We start from the raw sequence: 18,735 nt of genomic DNA on the forward strand, positions 1-18,735 counted from the left end.
ATGATGCCTCTGTTAGGGTAGGGACATTCTTAGAAAAGAGCTGAATAAACTGAAATTGAAATTAAAAACCAACTTCAACCAAGCTCATGTTACAGCGAGAAGGAAACTTGACGTAGCAAACACTACCCGTGCTGCAGAAATTACCATAGCTACAAACTACAAATTCTAAGGTCACTTTTGTTCATGTTTATAAGACTACCTTAATTGTATTCCATTCTATTGTACAGTACATCCCCCCCCCCCCTCTCTCCCCCAACTATCCTGTCACGGCGGAGAACATGAACTACGCCGCGCCGGTATTTGGAGCGGCTCTTGTTTTCTCTGTGGGAGACTGGTTTGTACGGGGTCGCAAACAGTGGCACGGTCCAACCGTCAAAGTGGCGACCGAGTAAGCTTACATCGGCCCGTGGTCGGTTTTTACTGACTGCTATTTGATGTAGAACGGTTAAGTCAGGTGTACTGAAATGCGTCTGTATGTATGTACATACATAAATGTTATTAGCGGGCAATCCTCCTTGCCAGAAAAACGCCCTCCAAGCTCTAGTTAGTGGCATTGCATTCCAGTAATGTCTCCAATTCAAGTTCTGAGGCAGAGAGTATACTACGGAAGTTGTACGATGATTTCTAGTCCGTTTTCCTGGATTTGGGTGTGTAGACCTTGTGGTCTTTTATATAAAATTTGGGTAAGAAGGAGTTTTGGCGAGAAGTTGAGTTGTTATATACAGGATACAACTTAAGAGGTCCAATGATGAGCAACGACTGTTCCGCCTTGAAGACCTTGCCTTCAGGGTCGATGCTTGAAGATGGCTCCAGCGACATCAGATACTGAAAAACCATGGTAGCCACCGCTTGTCACAGTATAATTCGTAGATGATGGTAGGGGGTTTTTTTGTTGTAGAAATGGATCCACAAGGTAGGGTTGGTAATCGCAGTCGCTGTTTCCAGTCAGTCGGTACAGTACAGCATTGGAGAGGATGTGTAAGTAACTACCTAGGTAATCATAGTGGACAAGAGCCAATGGTGTAAAGGGAGAGTGTTGGGAGGGTGAGGGCAAAAAGGGGTTCCAGGAGGTTCAGGTGAAGCAGCAAAAAGACGTCAAACCCCGACCTTAATCATTAACAAACAGTCAGTCTTTCCATGTACCACAAAAAGAATTTTTTTATTTTATTTTTGAAAATAAAAACATACAACAGCTGGGATTCGCTGGTGGTCACCCACCCAACTACTAACCAGCCGGCGTGTGGCTTAAGTACGGCTGAGCGGACGGGAAGCCCTGTTTTCCACACCCTATGGTCGTATGTAGCAGATATATGGAAGGAAAGGGATTATAGGTAACATGTACAGTACAGTGCTCAGAGAATGTGCACTGCATGTAGATATAGGCTGTACCCATGATCGTGGTGACTTGAAAGAGGAAAGAAGGATAGACGGGTTAATATTATGCTGTATAAAAAGAACAAAAAGGGCAGAAAAGGACCTGTATTGGGTATAAAGATGCCCTGTCACCCTATATATGCACTATGCTAAGAGACGGCCTTTGTGTCCGTGCCTGATCGTCATGGATTATACTGCATATTGATTCTTTAAGTCATACGATTTGATAATCCTGGCAATCGTAGGCATTCATATAGATCTCGTCTCCTGTCTCCTTATTGATTAGTGTTTTATTCACGAGATACTGTTGACCTATCTATCTACTGAGTCATATGAAGCACACGTTACATTTTTAGAGAATTTATTAAGCACATATATACGTACATGTATATCCATACGTACATCACATCGAACGCGGCTTCAATCGTAACCACAGCATCCTTTGGATCCCCTCGACACAATCCGAAAAGGCATGTCGTCATCCAATTCCACCACCTCGGCCGGATCCTTATCCCACGGCATGCTCACCTCAAAGACCCGCGAGGCGCGAACCTGCCGCAACGGCTGCAACAGCCGCTCGACCGGGTACGGCGCCGGCGCCACAGCCACGCCGCTGAGATACAGGTAGAGCTCCTCCAGCCCGGCCAGGCTGGCCAGCGCGCGGCAGCATTCGTTCCACGTGTCCGGATCGTGCGGCGGCAGGAGCCACTCGGGCTTGGAGTCCTCGTCCTCCGGCGCCGGGCGGATCTGTGAATACATCTGCCATGCGAAGTAGTGGAACAGATGCACGACGCGGATCCGATTCAGCCGGGGCCGTAGGACGGTCTGCCCGAGGCGGATGACGGTGTCAATGTGGTTGAAAGAGAAGATGTTTTCCGTGTAGAGCAGGTTAACCGTCTCGGAGTATCTATGTGATGGATGCCACAGTCAGCAAGAGCGACATGGCATAATACCAGAACTGGCATGATATCAGACAGGGAGGTCTACATACATTAACCGGCAGGTTTTTAGCAGCGGCAGCAGGTTGGCATAGCATACTGGCTCCGTGGGGTACATATAGAAACCGACCTCGCGGAAGTCATAACCGAGACTCGCGGCCGTCGACATGCCCCAGCATTCATGTGCGCCGGGACATTTGTTCTCGAGATCCTCTTCATGCTCGTTACATCGGATGCCCAGGAGCCTCTTCTCGCGGGCCTGCACGACATGCACGCGCAGCCCGCCCAGGACCTCTTTCCAGATCGCGAGGCGGATCTCGGGCGGGAGTCGGGACAGCAGTAGGCACTGGCGCTGGTCGCAAGTGGTCTGGGGCTGCAGCGGCCTGTCAATTTTCTTCCAGAAGAGGCCCCATTTCCGCTTCCTTTGGCCGTTGTCAGGGGGCTGGACCAGCGATGGCGATACGAGCGGGGCGGTTAGTGCTCGTGGCCGGGTCGCCGGCAGCGGCGTAGGAGCATACTCTTCGCGCTCGGCCGCGATCTTGGGCAAGGAGTAGTTTCCATTCCCACAGCGGGGCATCGTGGGGAGAGAGGAGAAGGAACGTGGAGAATGTCAGCGTGGTGGCAGTCGCGTTGCTACCTATATAAATAGAGCGATACGATGTTGGATCGGCGGCTGACGGATCAATCAGACAAAGGCGCGAACAAACGTTGGTTTAGTTAGTAGATTACTTACATGTATGTACTCCTAACCATCACTTCCGTCAATAATGTCAGGATTATCTGTCTTGCTAGAACCAGGTTTCTTGAAGGAAATTTGAACGGACTCGACTGGCCCCGTCACATGACTTGCGGCTGTACGCCTGATGTTGGTTGCCAACAAATGATAGTAATGGCCTGCATGCACAGGAAGACACAATTGTGGCTATGTAGATATGCTCTATCGTACTATATTTTCTTTCAGTTGTTTTTTTTTCTTTTTTTTTTCTCGACTTGTTGCGTCTACCCACTCTGCCAACCCATCGCTGCTGCCAATTTTGACAATCTGACAAATAAGGAAGGAACGAGGCCCAACACGAGCTTGCAACAACTTCCAGGCATTTGGAATTCCGTTCTTCCTCCTGCAATCCACCTGACACTGCTCTGTCCTCCTCTTGTCCCCTCTGTCGTTTTGAACTTCCAAGACGCCTTTTTCATCCATCGCAGACTGACATGCCTGGCACCGTAAGTATCACTTCCCAACCGTGGACGATAGGAGATCTTTATCTGACGTGGATTCAGTACTACGAAGTCCCGGCTATCCAAAGAGAAATTCAGGCACTCTGCTGAAAGAGAACCGATTTCACATCTGTTTCACAATGTTTTCGAAGTTCTGGGATTGCTGCTGCTGCTGCTCCGACGACGATACCCAGGGTCAGGGACAGCAAGATATACTCTCCACGAACTCCCACCAGAATGAGCACAAGCAACATCGACCAAGACGATTTGGAACATAGCGCCACAATCATACACAGCCACCTTGCCGATATACCGTACATACGCCTTTGTTGGTGGAGTCGCATGTCGCCTTCTTGGCTCCGGGAGGGCTACAAATGATCTTGACAAGAGGTGTGAGGAGCCATGAAGAAGGTGCCTTGATTTCTCTATCTGAGAGGCAGAGAGAAGGCTTATTTGCTGTAGGTCATATGGCAAGCCAGGCAGCCTATTAAGCCTTAGGCACGAGAACTGCCAACAAATCATATTGATATCATTGTTCCCAATGGGCATCGAAGACGCGTCCAGATCTTGGCTAGGAATACGACCATTTTTGGAATGGCCCGCTCGACTGGAAATCTGTGGATGCAAGTGGGCGGCAAGAATCACAATGTTGATATCATTGACCCAGCAGATTCGGATCACAAATTTTGTTGGGAGCGAGGCAGTTACCGTGAAGGGTGTCTAAGTGTTGGACCCGTCACTTGTCCTTCAATACAAAGAGCATTCGATCAGAAACCGAGACCAGACGAAGCTGTCCTCCTTAGAGAACGACAGGAAAGATATTGGGTTCTTAAGGAGACGTCTGGCAAGCGATGTCGATGAAATCAGTGAGGTCCCTGGCAGTAATTAAGATGTTGGAGCCTAAGGCTCTGAGACCTGCCTAACCAGGCTCGGCTCGCCTAGCTGCCTCCATAGTCATCTTAGATAGAAGAATCAAGCCGTTGCAAAGCTTTCATGATTAGAAAGCTTTTAAACGCCGGTTCCTGGATCATTATTAGTGATTTCTTTATGTACTTATCTTCATTTTAGTTCTTGTGTTGCTTTTTTTTCCCCTTACATTTTTTTTCTCACCCATTGGCTATATTGTCAGGATTGTTATCCCACATATCAGTATTACCATGGGTTCGTTTATGATTTATGAAGTTGTATATGGTTCGTAATGCATGTTATAAATAATACATGGTGGAATTCCATGGTCCTGCCCATCCATAGATTCATGGTCAAGCACATTATGTATATGACGCAACTGGCTTCGAATCAGGCAGTCATGTCATCCAAAATCATCGATCTATGTCTCAACTGCAGTGAAGACGTAGGAATGATCGTTGGAAATTCCCAGAGAAGGATATAAAAGAGACAAAGGTTTGACCATATTGCTACACAATCCTGGGCAGTCATCCAGCCATAAGTACTTCTCTTTATTCTGTTGATAGACAATGTGGGTCCTACGACCTAGCTATGAGATTTGTGAGGATGCCTTTCCACTGCGCCCTCGCTACAGGCATTGCTACATCCTCCTACGGGCCGGCATCCCTTGCCAGGTCTGGGGATATACAGTCTTAGCCCATTATGGATACGATACGTTTGGATGGGATGATCTTTACTTGTGGTCCCTTCTCCCACAGAAGCCTCCAAAGTACTCCAAGCACATGGCTATTTTGCAACCCAAGCCACAGAGAGGGAGAAGAGAAATCCCCAGTTTCGGCAGCTGCCACTGCGGCTGAGTCCATGGCCACTACGTCCAAAAAGAGAGAAAGAAAAGGATGAAGAAATAGAAAAAAAGAACTTCTTTAACCATCTCCGATGATTCCGATCATTCACTGGCTTCAAAGATTTACGATAAAATTGGCCGAGGCGTCCTCCTTCTATCTGCCAAAGAATATAACTGCCCCCTTCCAGCGACAACGGGGAAGATACACTCACTTTCCCCCTCGCTGGCAGACAACTTTAATTCCCTGGCCACGACCTTACTGGCCCTTACTCCCGAAGCTAACATCCAACGCCGCTACATCTCGTTGCTGCTCGGGGGCCACGTTTTCATCCCCGGGGTCTGGACTCGATGGTTCGAGAAGCAGATCCCCAGGGAGCATCGCCACGTTCTCCTTTTCATGCAGCTGCCATGGATGCTGAGGAGCCAGATGATGGGATATCGATAGGAGGTGAATTGGGAATGGCAACATGCCCTTTGCGTGATCCGAGATCGAATCCTGGAGGCTGGGGGAAATGATCCACATTCGGACTATGATTACCATGATGATCCCCAGTTGAGTCAATTGCGCCCTTTGAAGCAGACATTGCTGCATTATTTCGGATTCCGTCGGACGGTTGAAATCTTGTGTGAGAGAGCTTTACGTGGAAAGTGGCTTTGATAGATATGTCGGCGTCCACAGGCAAAGAAGACATCAAAGCGGGCAATGGTAGAATGTTTGTGACTACCTAGCTAGTGATGAGGTGCAGGCTTGAAACTCTCGTTTATACCTAAGAAGCTCTATTTTTATAATAAACCCTATGGTTATATACGCTAGACATGAGAAAGAAAAGGGATTATAAGTAATATAAAGAATACGTAAAGATACTAAACAGGGACCCATCAAAGCTAATCTGTTGAACGCTTCCTTTCCAATCCATTCAAATTGTCAGCCTTCATCACTCCTCATATACTCCTGCAAAAATAGTGTCTTCGCACCCCCGAATTGCACTCCACTGGTCCATGCCATCATCATCAGAATTATCCTCGTAATGATAGAGATATTCATTCCTAGGGCTGGTGAATCTAGTGTTCCTTCCGCTTCCATACCCTGCTCATGTCCCCGACAGGAAGACTGAGCGGGATACCGACGGCCTCGAACAGCTGCGCAATGAGAAGGTACCAGACCAGCATGCTGGCCACGAAGAGAGAGGCGCCTCCGGCCTGGGCAGTTGTCAGTTAGCCAAGATCATCATACAAAGCCACTCTGTCGAGCTACTCACCACGAGCAGTCGGTTACCGCCCACGGCATCGCCCAGTCCCAGTCGCCAGTAGGCCGCGCTGAGCAGGGTGAAGACCATAACCAGCGTGAGGAAAATGGCAACGAACACGGCATTGATCCGAGTCGCGCAGATCATGTAGATGAAGCACAGGATGTCCATGGCCAGGAACAGGAATGCTATTATATCAGTCAGCGGGGATATCTGCAATGGGAGGGGAAGCTTCAATGATTCCGTCGGGTCCTACTCACCGTATGTGTTCATAAATTCAGGACTGGTTAATCCTTCCATCGTGCTGGTTCCGGAGGACGAGTAGGGGGCTGAAAACAAGATCAGGTTCGTTAGATTGTACTTCTGGTTGAGATTGTATCTGACGAGGGAGATGTTTACCTGCCGCGTTCACAGCCGGCTGTAAGGTGCATCCAAACGCGAGCCAGAATCCGCCTGATCCTGTCAGCATCTGTATAATGGCGTTTGACTTGATTGAAGATCCACTATGCACTACTCACCAAACGTCCCAAACACCACACACGGAAAAGTATTGCCCAAGACGAACTCGAGAAGACCGCTAATGACCAGCATCGTTCCGGCGAGGAAGACCATGGCGCCGCTGAATAGCATTAGTTGGGAACTGGATGAAATGATATGTGTGATATGGCATTTGGGCAGCCTACATAAACGCCATCCCAGTCCCACCAGCGCCCCTCCATCCCATCAAGGCGGCCGAGACGGGCATGACCGTCACGACCAAACTCGCCAGTGCCCTTTCCCTCAGTCAGCATTTTGTCTATACATTGTCCTGCGGATCCTGAATAGGGGCTGGTTGCTTACAGTGGCGTGGGATTGCCGAACTTCCTGGTCATCGCACCCTGTCGTCCCTTCAGCGGATTGAGATAGAGCTTCTCAAACTGCTCCGCAGTCAGCGTGACGGACGTCGGGATCGTAGTCAAGCCAGCCATGGCGGTTTCCTGCGATGGCGTCTGCCCGTTCTGGGTCGGGGTGTCTTCGCCGGATTCCACGGCGTCCTTGGTCATTGTGGCGGCAATAGTTCAAGGCGCAAATAAACAACAAGGCAAGAACTGGAGCTGCGAGCTGCTTCACGCAATCAAGTAACCCAGTCTTCTATTATACATACAGTCCCGGGCCATACTCCTCAGAGGTTATATGTGCATCTGCATCTCCTGAATACCAGCGAAAGGAGTCCCCGAGTACGGTCCGCCTCGCGTTGCTCGAATCCGGGGCTCCGCTTCCTCAGATCGCTTGGGGATAGCTTATTTTTGGGACGACGATCATCCTCCAGCGAACCCGTTCGAATGGGCGAAGTATGAGGTAAATGGGGGGATGTTTCTGGGGAATGTTTCCACCTCCGCACCGTCTGCTGACTAGGCTTTCGGTCGCTGCCAAGTGATTCCACAAGTTAATGCAGATCACGGAGAAAGGCACTTGAGCAGATTCCCGACATCGAGCATCGGGGATGCATCGCTGGTCGGATCTGCCCGAGTTGCGGACCGGAGTGCTGAGGAGACGGGTTAGGGCTTGGGCAGGACCCGGAAGCGGACCGGGGCCTGACATCGCCATGGCAGCTGCATATGCAGCAGTCGTCGGTGCTTTCCTAGATGAGGCAGTGTATACAGTTGGTATGATACGAGTTCACGTCTGGGGCAGCGGCAAGTTGAGTGTGTTGCCTCCCTCGCCACTTGGTATCCTTTGCGGTACAAAATCAGCTCAGCAACCGACAAGCTCCTGACGGTCGTCCACGACCTTCAGCATCGGGGGATGATGTAATCGCTGGCGACGACGGACGTGGTGATCATCCTTTGGGGATTCATGGCCTCGGCCTCCTCCACAGCAGACACAGACTGGGAAGCAGAGGATGAAGATGATGATCGCCGCTGGCAACAGAAACGGAGGAGGATGGGTTCCGTGCTGCGGAATGTGATTCTTCCAGGATTCTGGCAGGATTGTCAGGTCGTAGACGATCCTACTTGAGCCTGCTCGGTTGAAGGAGAATACTTGTCATTTGTAAGAACAGATTTTAATAGAGTCCTTTTCTGTGAATCATGTTACGATTGAAAGGAATCGTTGATTCACATGATACGAACAGACAGAAGAGGCGTTACTGGATCAGTTAATGCGGTTTGAGATGATTACAGGAAATAACGCAATAGAGAGAGAAACATCCTCAGAGTGAAATACATCCAATACAAACAATTGGGGAATACGGTAACTCTAGACCCGACATGCACATACGTAGACAAGCACAGTCTCTTCCTTTCCTTTCCATCAGCGAATCCTTTATCAATTCTGTTTCTGAACTCGGTACCCTTACAAGTCTCGGGGGGCCCATGGATACACACGGTCCGAAAAGCTCAGGCCACAGGCCAGGTATGCCATTTAAATAAAGGAACAAGCATTAAGCATTATTAGGGTTAGTGTCGTGAGGCAATGCAGGACAAGCTTTCACGCCAAGTGGACAGACAGTTCACTGTGCCTCGTCAGTGCGGGGAAACCCCGGATTCGCTCCGTCTGGGGTATCTAGATGAGTCGGGTGTTTGAACCTGTGGGGTTTATTTTATTTGTTTTGGGTTGAAGTTCCAACAAGCCTGCATAAAGCATTCCTTGTAGGGATGTCATTGTGGGTCTTGTATGGGTTTTCTATGATATACTGTATGCTTTAAAGGGCTTAGGGGTGCATGCTCTAGGGGTCTTTCATAGTAGAAAGAATTTTACTTACTATTCTACACAAGTAGCGATATCTACAGCCAATAACATGAAGCATTTCCTCAAGTTATTTTGTCTCGTCTCTTCCAAAGCTTCGTCCCAGGAACTACCTAGGCTGGCCATGTTTGCAGGAATACGAAGAAATATTCTACAGTATACTCCTACTTACCCTGTAAGGAATGCGGAGAGCGGATTGGAGCGGAGCTAGCGGAGCCGGTCCGCCAAGCCGGGGCGGGGTTAGGGTTCGAGTCGATATCGCCGGTCGACGGTCTCTCCTTGTGGATCGATAGAAGGGAAATCTGTCCGGAATTGATTTAATTTTTGCCGATGACTTGAACCGACACTCAGAAACGATTCCTACCCACTCCGGTCCATGGCCCGATGGAGCATAGAGTGCACTTATCATGTTCCCGAGGGCGGCGGAATCGGTCCGGATGAAGTTAGGGAGACTATGGAGAATGGACCCCGCCGAACAGTGTACTGGGATGGAAGAGGGGAGGGGACGACGAGGCTATATTGCTGTTGTGCTCTGTTTCAACAGATCCATTTCGAACGGAATCAAATCGTCTTTCGTTCTTCTGCTGTGCGACGTCTCCAGACTTTCTTCTTTTCCTTGCAGATTGCGTGCACACCATGGCTCATCAGACTCAGCGGACAGAGGCCATTGTCTCGCGTCCTCCAGTTGACGGGAAGAGACAATGGAATCTCGAGAGCGTCGAGGTTCCGCCGCTCAATGACAATGAGGTTCTCGTCGAGGTTGTTGCGTCTGGCATTTGCCATACCGACCTGGGTTGTGGCTCTGCGCCAGACGGCACCCCGGGCTTCCCTCTGCCGCCTTACCCGCGAGTGCTGGGACATGAGGGTAAGCCATTGACTGAAAAGTCCTTTCTCTCTGTAGGTCACTAACTCCTCCAGGAGCCGGCCACGTCAAGGCCGTCGGATCCAAAGTCTCGCACGTCAAGCCCGGGGACGCGGTGCTCCTCTCCTTCGCCTTCTGCAGCGAATGCCACAACTGCAAATTCGGCGCCCCGGGCTACTGCGCAAAGTTCAACCAGCTCAACTTCACCGGCGACGGGCAGGCCTTCAAGGGGACGACGGACCCGAACGAGAACATTGGAGGGTCGTTCTTCGGCCAGTCGAGTTTCTCGCGTCTGACGCGGGTGCAAGAGACGTCTGTAGTGAATGTGTCGGCTCTGGTGAGCGGTGAGGATGACTTGAAGCTGTTTGCGCCGTTGGGGTGTGGGATTCAGGTATGACCTCCAATCCAGCCAGAAGGAGAATGAGAGAATATCCTGACACCAATGTCCACAGACTGGTGCGGGAACCATCACAGAACTCGGATCCGCCGGCCCGGACGATAAAGTGGCCATCATCGGACTGGGAGGAGTCGGACTGGCCGCAATTATGGTATGTACCTGTCAAGAATTAGTAGAAAGAGAGGCAGGCTGACAACAGATAGGCCGCCAAGCTGAAAGGATGCAACACTATCATCGGCATCGACCGCGTCCCCGCCCGCCTCGAGCTGGCCAAGAGCCTGGGAGCGACGCACGGCATCAACACGGCCACTCTGACGGGGACATTGGAGCAGGCGGTGCGAGAAGTCACCGACGGCTCGGGCAGCACGATTACGGTCGACGCCACGGGCGTGGTGCCGCTGATCAAGCAGGGAGTCGAGTTCACGGCCAACCAGGGCAAGATGATCCTGCTGGGCGTGGCGCCGATGGATTCGAAGTTGGAGATTCCCATCGTGCCGCACATGGTGGTGAGTACAAGCGTCCTACATTTACATCTTTGTGATCTCTGCTAAGTAGGGAACTATTTACAGTCAGGAAAGCATATCCTCGGTAGCATGGAAGGAGGCGTGCGGCCGGAGAAGGTGCGTATAGTATAGTATACTTAAGAGACAGTCAGACAAGACAGACAAGAAAAGAACAGACTAACTGACAAACGGCAGTACATCCCGCAGATGATCCAATGGCACCGCAGTGGCAAATTCCCCATCGACCGGTTGATCAAATTCTATCCTGTAAGAAAGACGTCCTGAGAAGAAAAAAAAATTATCCTTCAGTCAGGAGTTTCTAACAAGACTTGTTATGTGTTTATTTAGGTGGCTGATTTCCAGCAAGCGATCAAGGATATGGAGAATGGAACGACGATTAAGCCTGTGTTGGTCTGGTAGATTGTCTGTCTGGAGAGAGCTGGCATGATGGGTTTATTTTCATACGCTTTCAGAGAAGAAGTGATGACGATGATGAGGATACTGCTGGCCATCAGTACATGTACATAGTTGCATATTTCATATACATGCGTACATACATAAATAGCAATAACAATTCTATTTGCCCTCAAGACAATACACTTCCGAAGTTTACTCCGGGTATTTCTCTATTTATCTCGATGGAATTACCATGCACTGGTTCTCCTACGCAATGATGTAACACTGCATAACCATAACCTAAAGTCTATTTATTTATTTATTTACTCAGCACACGCAGTGGAAGGAAGCAAACAAACCAAAAGCACATCCATGCATAGTAGAGTATAAATCATAACAACCAACCAGCAAATAAATTTAAACATAACACCTTAAGAAAAACAGAAACAAAAGAAACAAGACAATAAACAAATCCTTCGTGCAAAGGAGAGTGAGAGGAGAGCAGAGCAGAGGAGATTTCCTTTTCTGGTAACAATCCTTGGTTCCGTGTGGGGAATGGTAGATTTCCCGATCCGGGTTCGGTCCGAAAAAGGCATTTGATTAGTTAGGGTTAGTTAGTTAGGGTTAGACGATAGATCAGACTATTTGATATCGTCATTATTTTTGACGCAGGTAGGTATAGAGTACGCAAATCTATGTTTCTTCAATTCTGTTTCTCTCTCTTGGTTTTTTTTTAAAAAATACATTGTGATAGATTGTGGAGAGGGGCAGGAATCACCTATGTTGTATTGTGTGCAGCGAGGGGATAATGTTTCCATTCACTGGTGTCGCGGTACAATTGCGTTACCTTGATGGATCCCGAGTAAGGACCGTCCATACTGCCACATGGGTTGTCCATCCGTATCATGTGTAAGGACGGACCTTATCTTGTATCGTAGCCAGAGGATCCTTTATGGTTCTTCCATCAAGCTTAGTACTGAATGCAATGGTTATTCCATTAAGCTGCCACAACTGGTGACAATTAATTTGTCTAGTCCAGACGCTGATTAACACAATACAAACGTTGAAGTGGAAATAAAAATAAATAAGGAGAAATACAGACAAAAAAAGTTTATATATATTAAAATAGGACAAAAAGAAAAGAAAAGAATGAAAGCGAAGTGATGGTCAACTAACAACTACTCCCTCATATCGAGATTAAAGTGATACGTGCAGAGAATAAAATGACAAGCTAAGCACGTTTAAACTGCTAGCTAATATGGAATTTGCTTTAAGAGAGAGGATAAATATTCATACGATGTGGGTATGGATTGCATATGCTATGTACTGGCTGCTGCGTTACAAACAGTGTCATGTCATGTCACAAGGACGCTCGTTATCGACAGACAGGACGGATATCAAATCAAATAAAATCAAATCATCTAAGCCAAGCCAACAAGCAAGTCGAACAAGTCGAGACATCATCAACAAACTGCAGTCAAATCAATCAAATCAACCAAAACAGTCAACCAACTAACTTAAGCAGCAGTGACAACCTTCTTATTTAAAAACAACGTCTGCACATTACAAAACGCCTTGAGCCCATTCGCCCCCCACTCACTACCAATCCCGCTCTCCTTGTGCCCCCCAAACGGCGCCATCGGCGACAGGTCAAAGTGCGTGTTGATCCAGATGTTGCCCGCCTGCAGCTGGCGGGCAACGCGGGAGGCTCTGCTGAGGTCGTTGGTCCAGACGGAGGCGCCGAGGCCCATGTTGGTGTTGTTGGCGCGCTCGATGACTTCTTCTTCTGTGGTGAAGGTGAGGAGGGGGACGATGGGGCCTGAAAATCGTTAGGATATCACGTACATGTACATGTATGACATACACAGAGAGGGGGCTGGTACCAAACGGCTCCTCCACCACAATCCGCGAATCCTCCGGCGGCCGGTCGATCACCGTCGGTGTGATGAAGTACCCCGGCGACGGCTCAATCTTTCCTCCACACGCGACCTTCCACCCCTGCTTCTCGATATCGTCAAAGAAGGTCTTGACGCGCTCGAACTGCATGCTGTTCTGCACCGGCCCGTGGCTGATGCCCGGCTGCGAGCCGTCGCCCAGCGTGTACGACTGGACGTGCTTGACCAGAGCCGCCTTGAACGGCTCGTAGATGCTCTCGTGGACGTAGAGCCGTTTGAGGTTGAGGCAGATCTGTGCCGTTAGTCTTGCTGTTAGAAGAGGGGTTGTAGGGATGCAAACCTGGCCCGAGTTGAGGAATGCGTAAAAGGCTACTTTCTGCGCAACAGCGTCGACGTCGACGTCGGGGAAGACGATGGCTGGGTCGTTGCCACCGCTGAGATGCGTTAGTAGTGTCTTTTTTTTCCAGCCGTTTCGCTTCACAGATGGTAGTGTGCTTACAGCTCTAGGGTCACTCGCTTAAGTGTTTTGCTAGCGCTCTCCATCACCCGCTTTCCGGTCGTCGTCGAGCCCGTGAAGCTGATCTTGTCGACACCAGGGTGGCTGGTCAGCCACGGGCCGAGGTTGTCGTCACCACTGAGAGACTGGACGACACCCGGGGGGAAGAACCGCTGCGCCAGCTCGACGAGCTTCAGACCGCAATAGGGGGTGAATGGGCTGGAGAGCATGTCAGTCATCGATCGGAATCACAAGCACGAACGACGACACTTACGAAGGCTTCACGATAATGACGTTTCCTGTCAGCAGAGCGGGCGCAATCTTGCCCGTCGCCAGCAGCAAGGGGAAGTTCCACGGGATAATGGCGGCGACAACGCCGATGGGCGTGTGGCGAGTGATGACGGTGCGGTGCTCGTTCTCCTCGATCAGGTCCTCGGGCAGTTTGATGTCGGCCATGCCGCGGATCCAGGAGATGGCGCAGTCGGTCTCGGAGTCGGCTTGGGGGATCTATCGCAGTCAACTTCGTCAGATCTGTATATACGGTATGCTATGGTATGCAACTTACAGGCTTGCCCTGCTCCGAAATGAGCAGATCGCGGAACTCCGTCCGCAACTGGTCGATGGCATCGGCATAGGCGAGCACGGCCTTGCGCCGCTCCTCGTACGGCACCTTGGACCACGTCTTGAAGGCCTCCTTGGCAGCTGCCACGGCCGCATCGACGTCTGCCTCCGTGGCCACAGGCACCTCGGGCTTGGGCTTCAGGTTGGCCGGGTTCAGGCCGTGCCGGGTCTGGGCCGTCGGCGCGACCTTGCCGTTGATGATCTGGACATAGTTGTTGTTGAGGTCGAGGGGGGAGCAATTGGCGCAACCGTTGACGGCGGGTTTGATGGCCATGGTCGTCGTATGTATGAAGATCTTTCGTCTTTGGTATACCTCTGATGTATGTTCAAATCAGGAAAGAAGCAATCACTGGACTCAGGAATGAACAGCACCGTTCCCCGTGGGGATCCGGGGTGCATCCCCATCTTATAGCACTGCCCCAGCCTGCAGCACCCCAGATGTTGCATGTCTGCGATGCGGGGAAATAGGGAGGCCGGAGCGGGAGGGCGAATGCGTTCCCCGCTGCACTCCGGTCCGTCTTCCGCGGTCCGCTGCGACGGACGCTCTCACGGCCGGGGGCCACTGGACTCGTCCTGAACTTAGATTTGCGCCTGGCGGGGATGGCCCCTGGTCAGACGACACTCACATGCCGACCTGGGAAACCGCCCAGGAAGGGGGATCTGCTCGTCCGCTGGATCGACCGGGGATATATGTGTCTGGCCCGGCCAGGGGCACGCCCTCATCCGGCTTGTTTTCGTGCTTGTCGGGGAAAATGCTGTTGTGAACCTTGTCAGATCAGTCCGGACAAGGGGGAGGAACTCTATCTTCTGCTGTGGACAATGAGAAGCGCTCCTGGAGAGCTACGCCGGCGTACGAGGATAAGAACTGGCTGATCGCGGTGTTTCAGGCAGATCCCGTAAGACGGTCCGCTCGGGGACATTACGTAGGTAGCGGGGAACTCCTCTCGATAGCTTGCAGAAAAATAATATCATAGACGATGCTAATTCCATACCAAAAACGGGTCCTCAAGACGTAGATAGAAACTACACACCCAAGAATTAGGTACATACGTACATGGATATCCCACATTCGCCAGATGCAGCCGCCGCGACGCTTGCGAAGAGAAATAGACTCCAAGATACTCCACTCCGGTGCGCATGTTTGCCCCGCATGGTCACCAACAGGCCCATGGCCGGGAATCGATTAGATCCGAAGAGCTCCAGATCTTAGCGTGAGAGGCGTCTTGTCCTCAACGATACACACAATGTACTCCGTACACTGTGAACTTGGACTAACATCGGTCCGGAACCACGGTCCGAACCTGTTTCTGAATAAAAAGTAAAACCATGAAATCGTGAAACCGTTAACCAAGATTCAGTCCTATAGCGTCTTCCCGCTCGATGCCATGTCCATCAGATAGTCGACCTCATGCAGGCCGACACCTCCGACTCCGGACATCATCGTCGGAAAGATGTCGTTTTCTGGCACCATCAGATTCGTCGGCGTTTGCGTTTCTCCGGCCAGTCCAAAATTCAGGCCCAGGGACGAGAACGGCGGGTCCGGAACGGCCGAACCGGCCATGGCCAGCTTGGTGGCCTTGACGTTAGAGCACATGGTGCCGTAGTCTACCATCGACCAGAGGATCTCCTCCGTGGTGGGGTCCAGATCGTGCATGACATAATAAGGGTCCATCAGACGGGCGAATTTGTGGCACTGCGAGTGGAATTCTCGCAGCCGGAGATTCTGCGAATAGCCAGGTGAGAATGGAGCTACATAAATATACAAAGCGGCAGGTGTCATACCATATTGGACGCGTGATCCCAATTACCGGACATCCTCTCCAGGATGTTGAGGCTCTGTTGGAAGTGTTTCAAGATTCCGGCGGAGCCCTGTCCACCTCTAGCCCGTTCCGCGTGAAAGTTCAATGAGTGAACGCCCCCCGCGATGGTAGTAGCGTAGGCATAAAAGGACGCCTTGACGTGGCAGCCCGACTGCATCGCCTCCTCGAGCAGATTCGACAGTTTCGTAGCGTGCTCGCAGCTGATCTGGAAGGCACGCGACGAGAAACTCGTCGGCATCTTTGAGCCGAGTCGCTTCAGACGCATCCGCAGCAGGAAGGGGTGGTTCAGCATGCAATGACAGAGATGGAAGACCACATAGGCAAAGATCAGATGGCCTAGGGACTGGTGATCGATACTGCCGTCCGGCGTTAGATTCTCGCTGATCATCTCGCCGATGGACCGGCGGCCGATCTGCGAATATGACTCGACGAGCAGGAGGGACGAATTAATGGTCGCAAACTCGGATCGCGAGTCCCACGGCGGGATCTCGTCGACGTTGCGTTCGTGGAGGACGTACCGCGCGCAGCGGCCCAAGATGGACGCTGCCAGGATGGTAAGCGTAAAATTACCGGGGATGGCGCAGATTTCAGTATTCCAGTTGAGCAGCTGGCTGAGAGTGGGCGTCCTTACCCGGCCTCCCTCTCGGAAGGTCTGCTCATCGCATGGCAATTGGACATGGCAATCTTCGTCTGAAATCGCTGGCGGACGAGCTCTGCCACATGAAACTAGCTTGTCTAGTAGGTAGACCGACCAGAACACTCGTCGTCGCTCCTCCTGCTCCACGTAGGAAAGCCACTCGTCGGGCTGCTTCATCAGATGTAGGTCCTGGGAAATGCGGACGGAGAGGCCAATCTTCAGCCATCCGGAACTAATCCGACCAGCTGGAATCGAAATTAGAATTGCCAATGTCGAAAACAAAAGAAGTGGCAAAGGCATACCGGTAAAGTCCACAATGGCCAGTAAATTCGTCGTCTGCGCAACATGTAGATTCGGAATGTCTTCCACTGTCAGGTGGTCCTGAAGAACGGATAACCAAGCCTCCCTGGCATAACCCTCTGAAGCCTCGTGCACTCGTCCCTGGTAGTATTCGTGGTCGGAATATCGAAGAGCGTAGGCGAGGACGGCTAGGATCAGGCACTTGGGTAACAAGCCGTGCTCGAGCTTGTATCGAAAGGAGGCTTCTTGGAAGTAGGAATAGGGCTGGTTATGGGCATAGACAAAGTAGGTGTCGATGAGAGATTGTAGGACGGGTTGCGGGGGAAGGGTTTTGTATGATCTGCATCGAGTTAGAAGACGAAGCGCACGACAAAAGCAATGGCCATGGAGGCGGTATTGTCACCAAATAGCCATACAGGGTGTTGGTGTCTTCGACAGCAGAATCCTCCAAATTGGGAACGGTCGCCCGTCGGGGCCGTTTCGTTCCAGCGACGGAGAAATTTTGCGATGGCGCCGTCTCTTCCGGACTGGAAGATGACTCGATCGCGACGCTCCTACCCATGCAAAGCCTTGTGAGCACGAGCCGCGGGCACGAAGACGGAGGGGAACGGACCTTGTGTCGTTGGCCTGGCCGCTCAGTTGGGCGAGCTTCGACTCGATTGTGCGTAATCGTTGCAGCAGCTCCGACTGGCAGAGATCAGTATCAGCATGAGGCACATCCGTAGCAGCGGTCGACAGCACGCACGTTGGTGAGATTGGACGCATAGGACACGGAGTGGTGGTCCGCGACGGTGGCCGAGTAGGGCTCATAGTTGCAGGGGCGATTGTTTCGCTGGCAGTGAGTGCATCGCGGCCGGTCGCCGGAGCACTTGGTCTTCTTCAGGCTGGGAGGAGTCAGCGCAGCGCAAGAGAGCACGACGGCAGGAGCCTACCGGCAGTTGGTGCACGCCTGGCGGATACGCCTGATGCGTTCCGCCGGAGCGGACTGCTCGCGAGAAGCCATCGTCGTGGCAAGAGAGCAGGGCGAGATCACGGCGACATGGACATCAATCAGATCGGGCAGGCAGTCGAGAGTCGGAGTCGGGATGGACGAGTTGGCCGATCACGTTGCCTGGATCACGTTGGATCACGTTGGCTCCCGTGACGCGGGGTATGGCTGACGTAAGCAGGCTCCCCACGGGGACGCGAAAAAGGCCCGGAGCGGCCCACCGGGCTGGCGCCTTCCCAAGATTGCGGCAGCGAATCCCGTGCGACGGGGAAAGCGCGTATGCATTGCCCCGAACAGGCCTAGCGCGATGCCCGGTTCATCTCGCTGCTTACCGCCAGTCCAGTCTCACGCATTCTCCTCTGTACACCACACTCTGTACTCTGTACAGCCAGCTGTTTTGGTCATTTGTCTTATGCATTCTCTCTATGCTAAACACGCTCACTATGCTACATGTACAATCTTCAAATTCCAGGATCAAAGAGCAATCCTCCGCGATGCGTTGTGGGATCCCCGGGATGTCTCGATTGGGAAGTTGGTAAGCAACTCCACTAACCAGATTCGGCATGCTA

At 51.4% G+C, this 18,735-nt stretch overlaps 6 protein-coding genes across 6 annotated transcripts; 2 read left to right on the forward strand and 4 right to left on the reverse strand.

Annotated features, from left to right (window-relative positions):
* Window positions 1–149: 149 nt before the first annotated feature.
* On the forward strand, window positions 150–1,492 carry T310_5929 (Uncharacterized protein; the record flags this gene model as incomplete). Its single annotated transcript, XM_013471209.1, has 6 exons — window positions 150–388; window positions 441–472; window positions 503–543; window positions 899–978; window positions 1,194–1,295; window positions 1,345–1,492. Coding segments are annotated over 6 exons (642 nt in total), but the record flags the coding sequence as incomplete, so codon positions are not given.
* A 302-nt stretch (window positions 1,493–1,794) lies between these two features.
* Window positions 1,795–2,889, reverse strand: T310_5930 (uncharacterized protein; the record flags this gene model as incomplete). The annotated part of the gene is made up of 2 exons (XM_013471210.1): window positions 1,795–2,281; window positions 2,366–2,889. The coding sequence occupies 2 exons, from the start codon at window positions 2,887–2,889 to the stop codon at window positions 1,795–1,797; spliced, it is 1,011 nt and encodes a 336-aa protein (XP_013326664.1).
* Window positions 2,890–5,672: 2,783 nt separating this feature from the next.
* On the reverse strand, window positions 5,673–7,567 carry T310_5931 (GPR1/FUN34/YaaH-class plasma membrane protein; the record flags this gene model as incomplete). The annotated part of the gene is made up of 7 exons (XM_013471211.1): window positions 5,673–6,002; window positions 6,364–6,477; window positions 6,537–6,712; window positions 6,785–6,853; window positions 7,043–7,143; window positions 7,208–7,297; window positions 7,365–7,567. The coding sequence occupies 7 exons, from the start codon at window positions 7,565–7,567 to the stop codon at window positions 5,673–5,675; spliced, it is 1,083 nt and encodes a 360-aa protein (XP_013326665.1).
* Window positions 7,568–9,887: 2,320 nt separating this feature from the next.
* T310_5932 (uncharacterized protein) lies at window positions 9,888–11,687 on the forward strand (the record flags this gene model as incomplete). Its single annotated transcript, XM_013471212.1, has 8 exons — window positions 9,888–10,116; window positions 10,170–10,504; window positions 10,566–10,661; window positions 10,714–11,016; window positions 11,080–11,130; window positions 11,209–11,280; window positions 11,362–11,429; window positions 11,579–11,687. The coding sequence occupies 8 exons, from the start codon at window positions 9,888–9,890 to the stop codon at window positions 11,685–11,687; spliced, it is 1,263 nt and encodes a 420-aa protein (XP_013326666.1).
* Window positions 11,688–12,926: 1,239 nt separating this feature from the next.
* Window positions 12,927–14,695, reverse strand: T310_5933 (uncharacterized protein; the record flags this gene model as incomplete). Its single annotated transcript, XM_013471213.1, has 5 exons — window positions 12,927–13,228; window positions 13,293–13,738; window positions 13,804–14,019; window positions 14,075–14,307; window positions 14,366–14,695. The coding sequence occupies 5 exons, from the start codon at window positions 14,693–14,695 to the stop codon at window positions 12,927–12,929; spliced, it is 1,527 nt and encodes a 508-aa protein (XP_013326667.1).
* A 1,086-nt stretch (window positions 14,696–15,781) lies between these two features.
* On the reverse strand, window positions 15,782–18,181 carry T310_5934 (uncharacterized protein; the record flags this gene model as incomplete). Its single annotated transcript, XM_013471214.1, has 7 exons — window positions 15,782–16,144; window positions 16,204–17,123; window positions 17,181–17,518; window positions 17,595–17,732; window positions 17,792–17,865; window positions 17,924–18,062; window positions 18,111–18,181. 7 exons carry the CDS (start codon window positions 18,179–18,181, stop codon window positions 15,782–15,784), a joined length of 2,043 nt encoding a protein of 680 aa, XP_013326668.1.
* Between the last annotated feature and the right edge of the window lie 554 nt (window positions 18,182–18,735).

This window comes from Rasamsonia emersonii, assembly GCF_000968595.1.
Source record: "Rasamsonia emersonii CBS 393.64 chromosome Unknown ctg1118621760347, whole genome shotgun sequence".
NCBI classification, from domain to species: Eukaryota; Fungi; Ascomycota; class Eurotiomycetes; order Eurotiales; family Trichocomaceae; genus Rasamsonia; species Rasamsonia emersonii.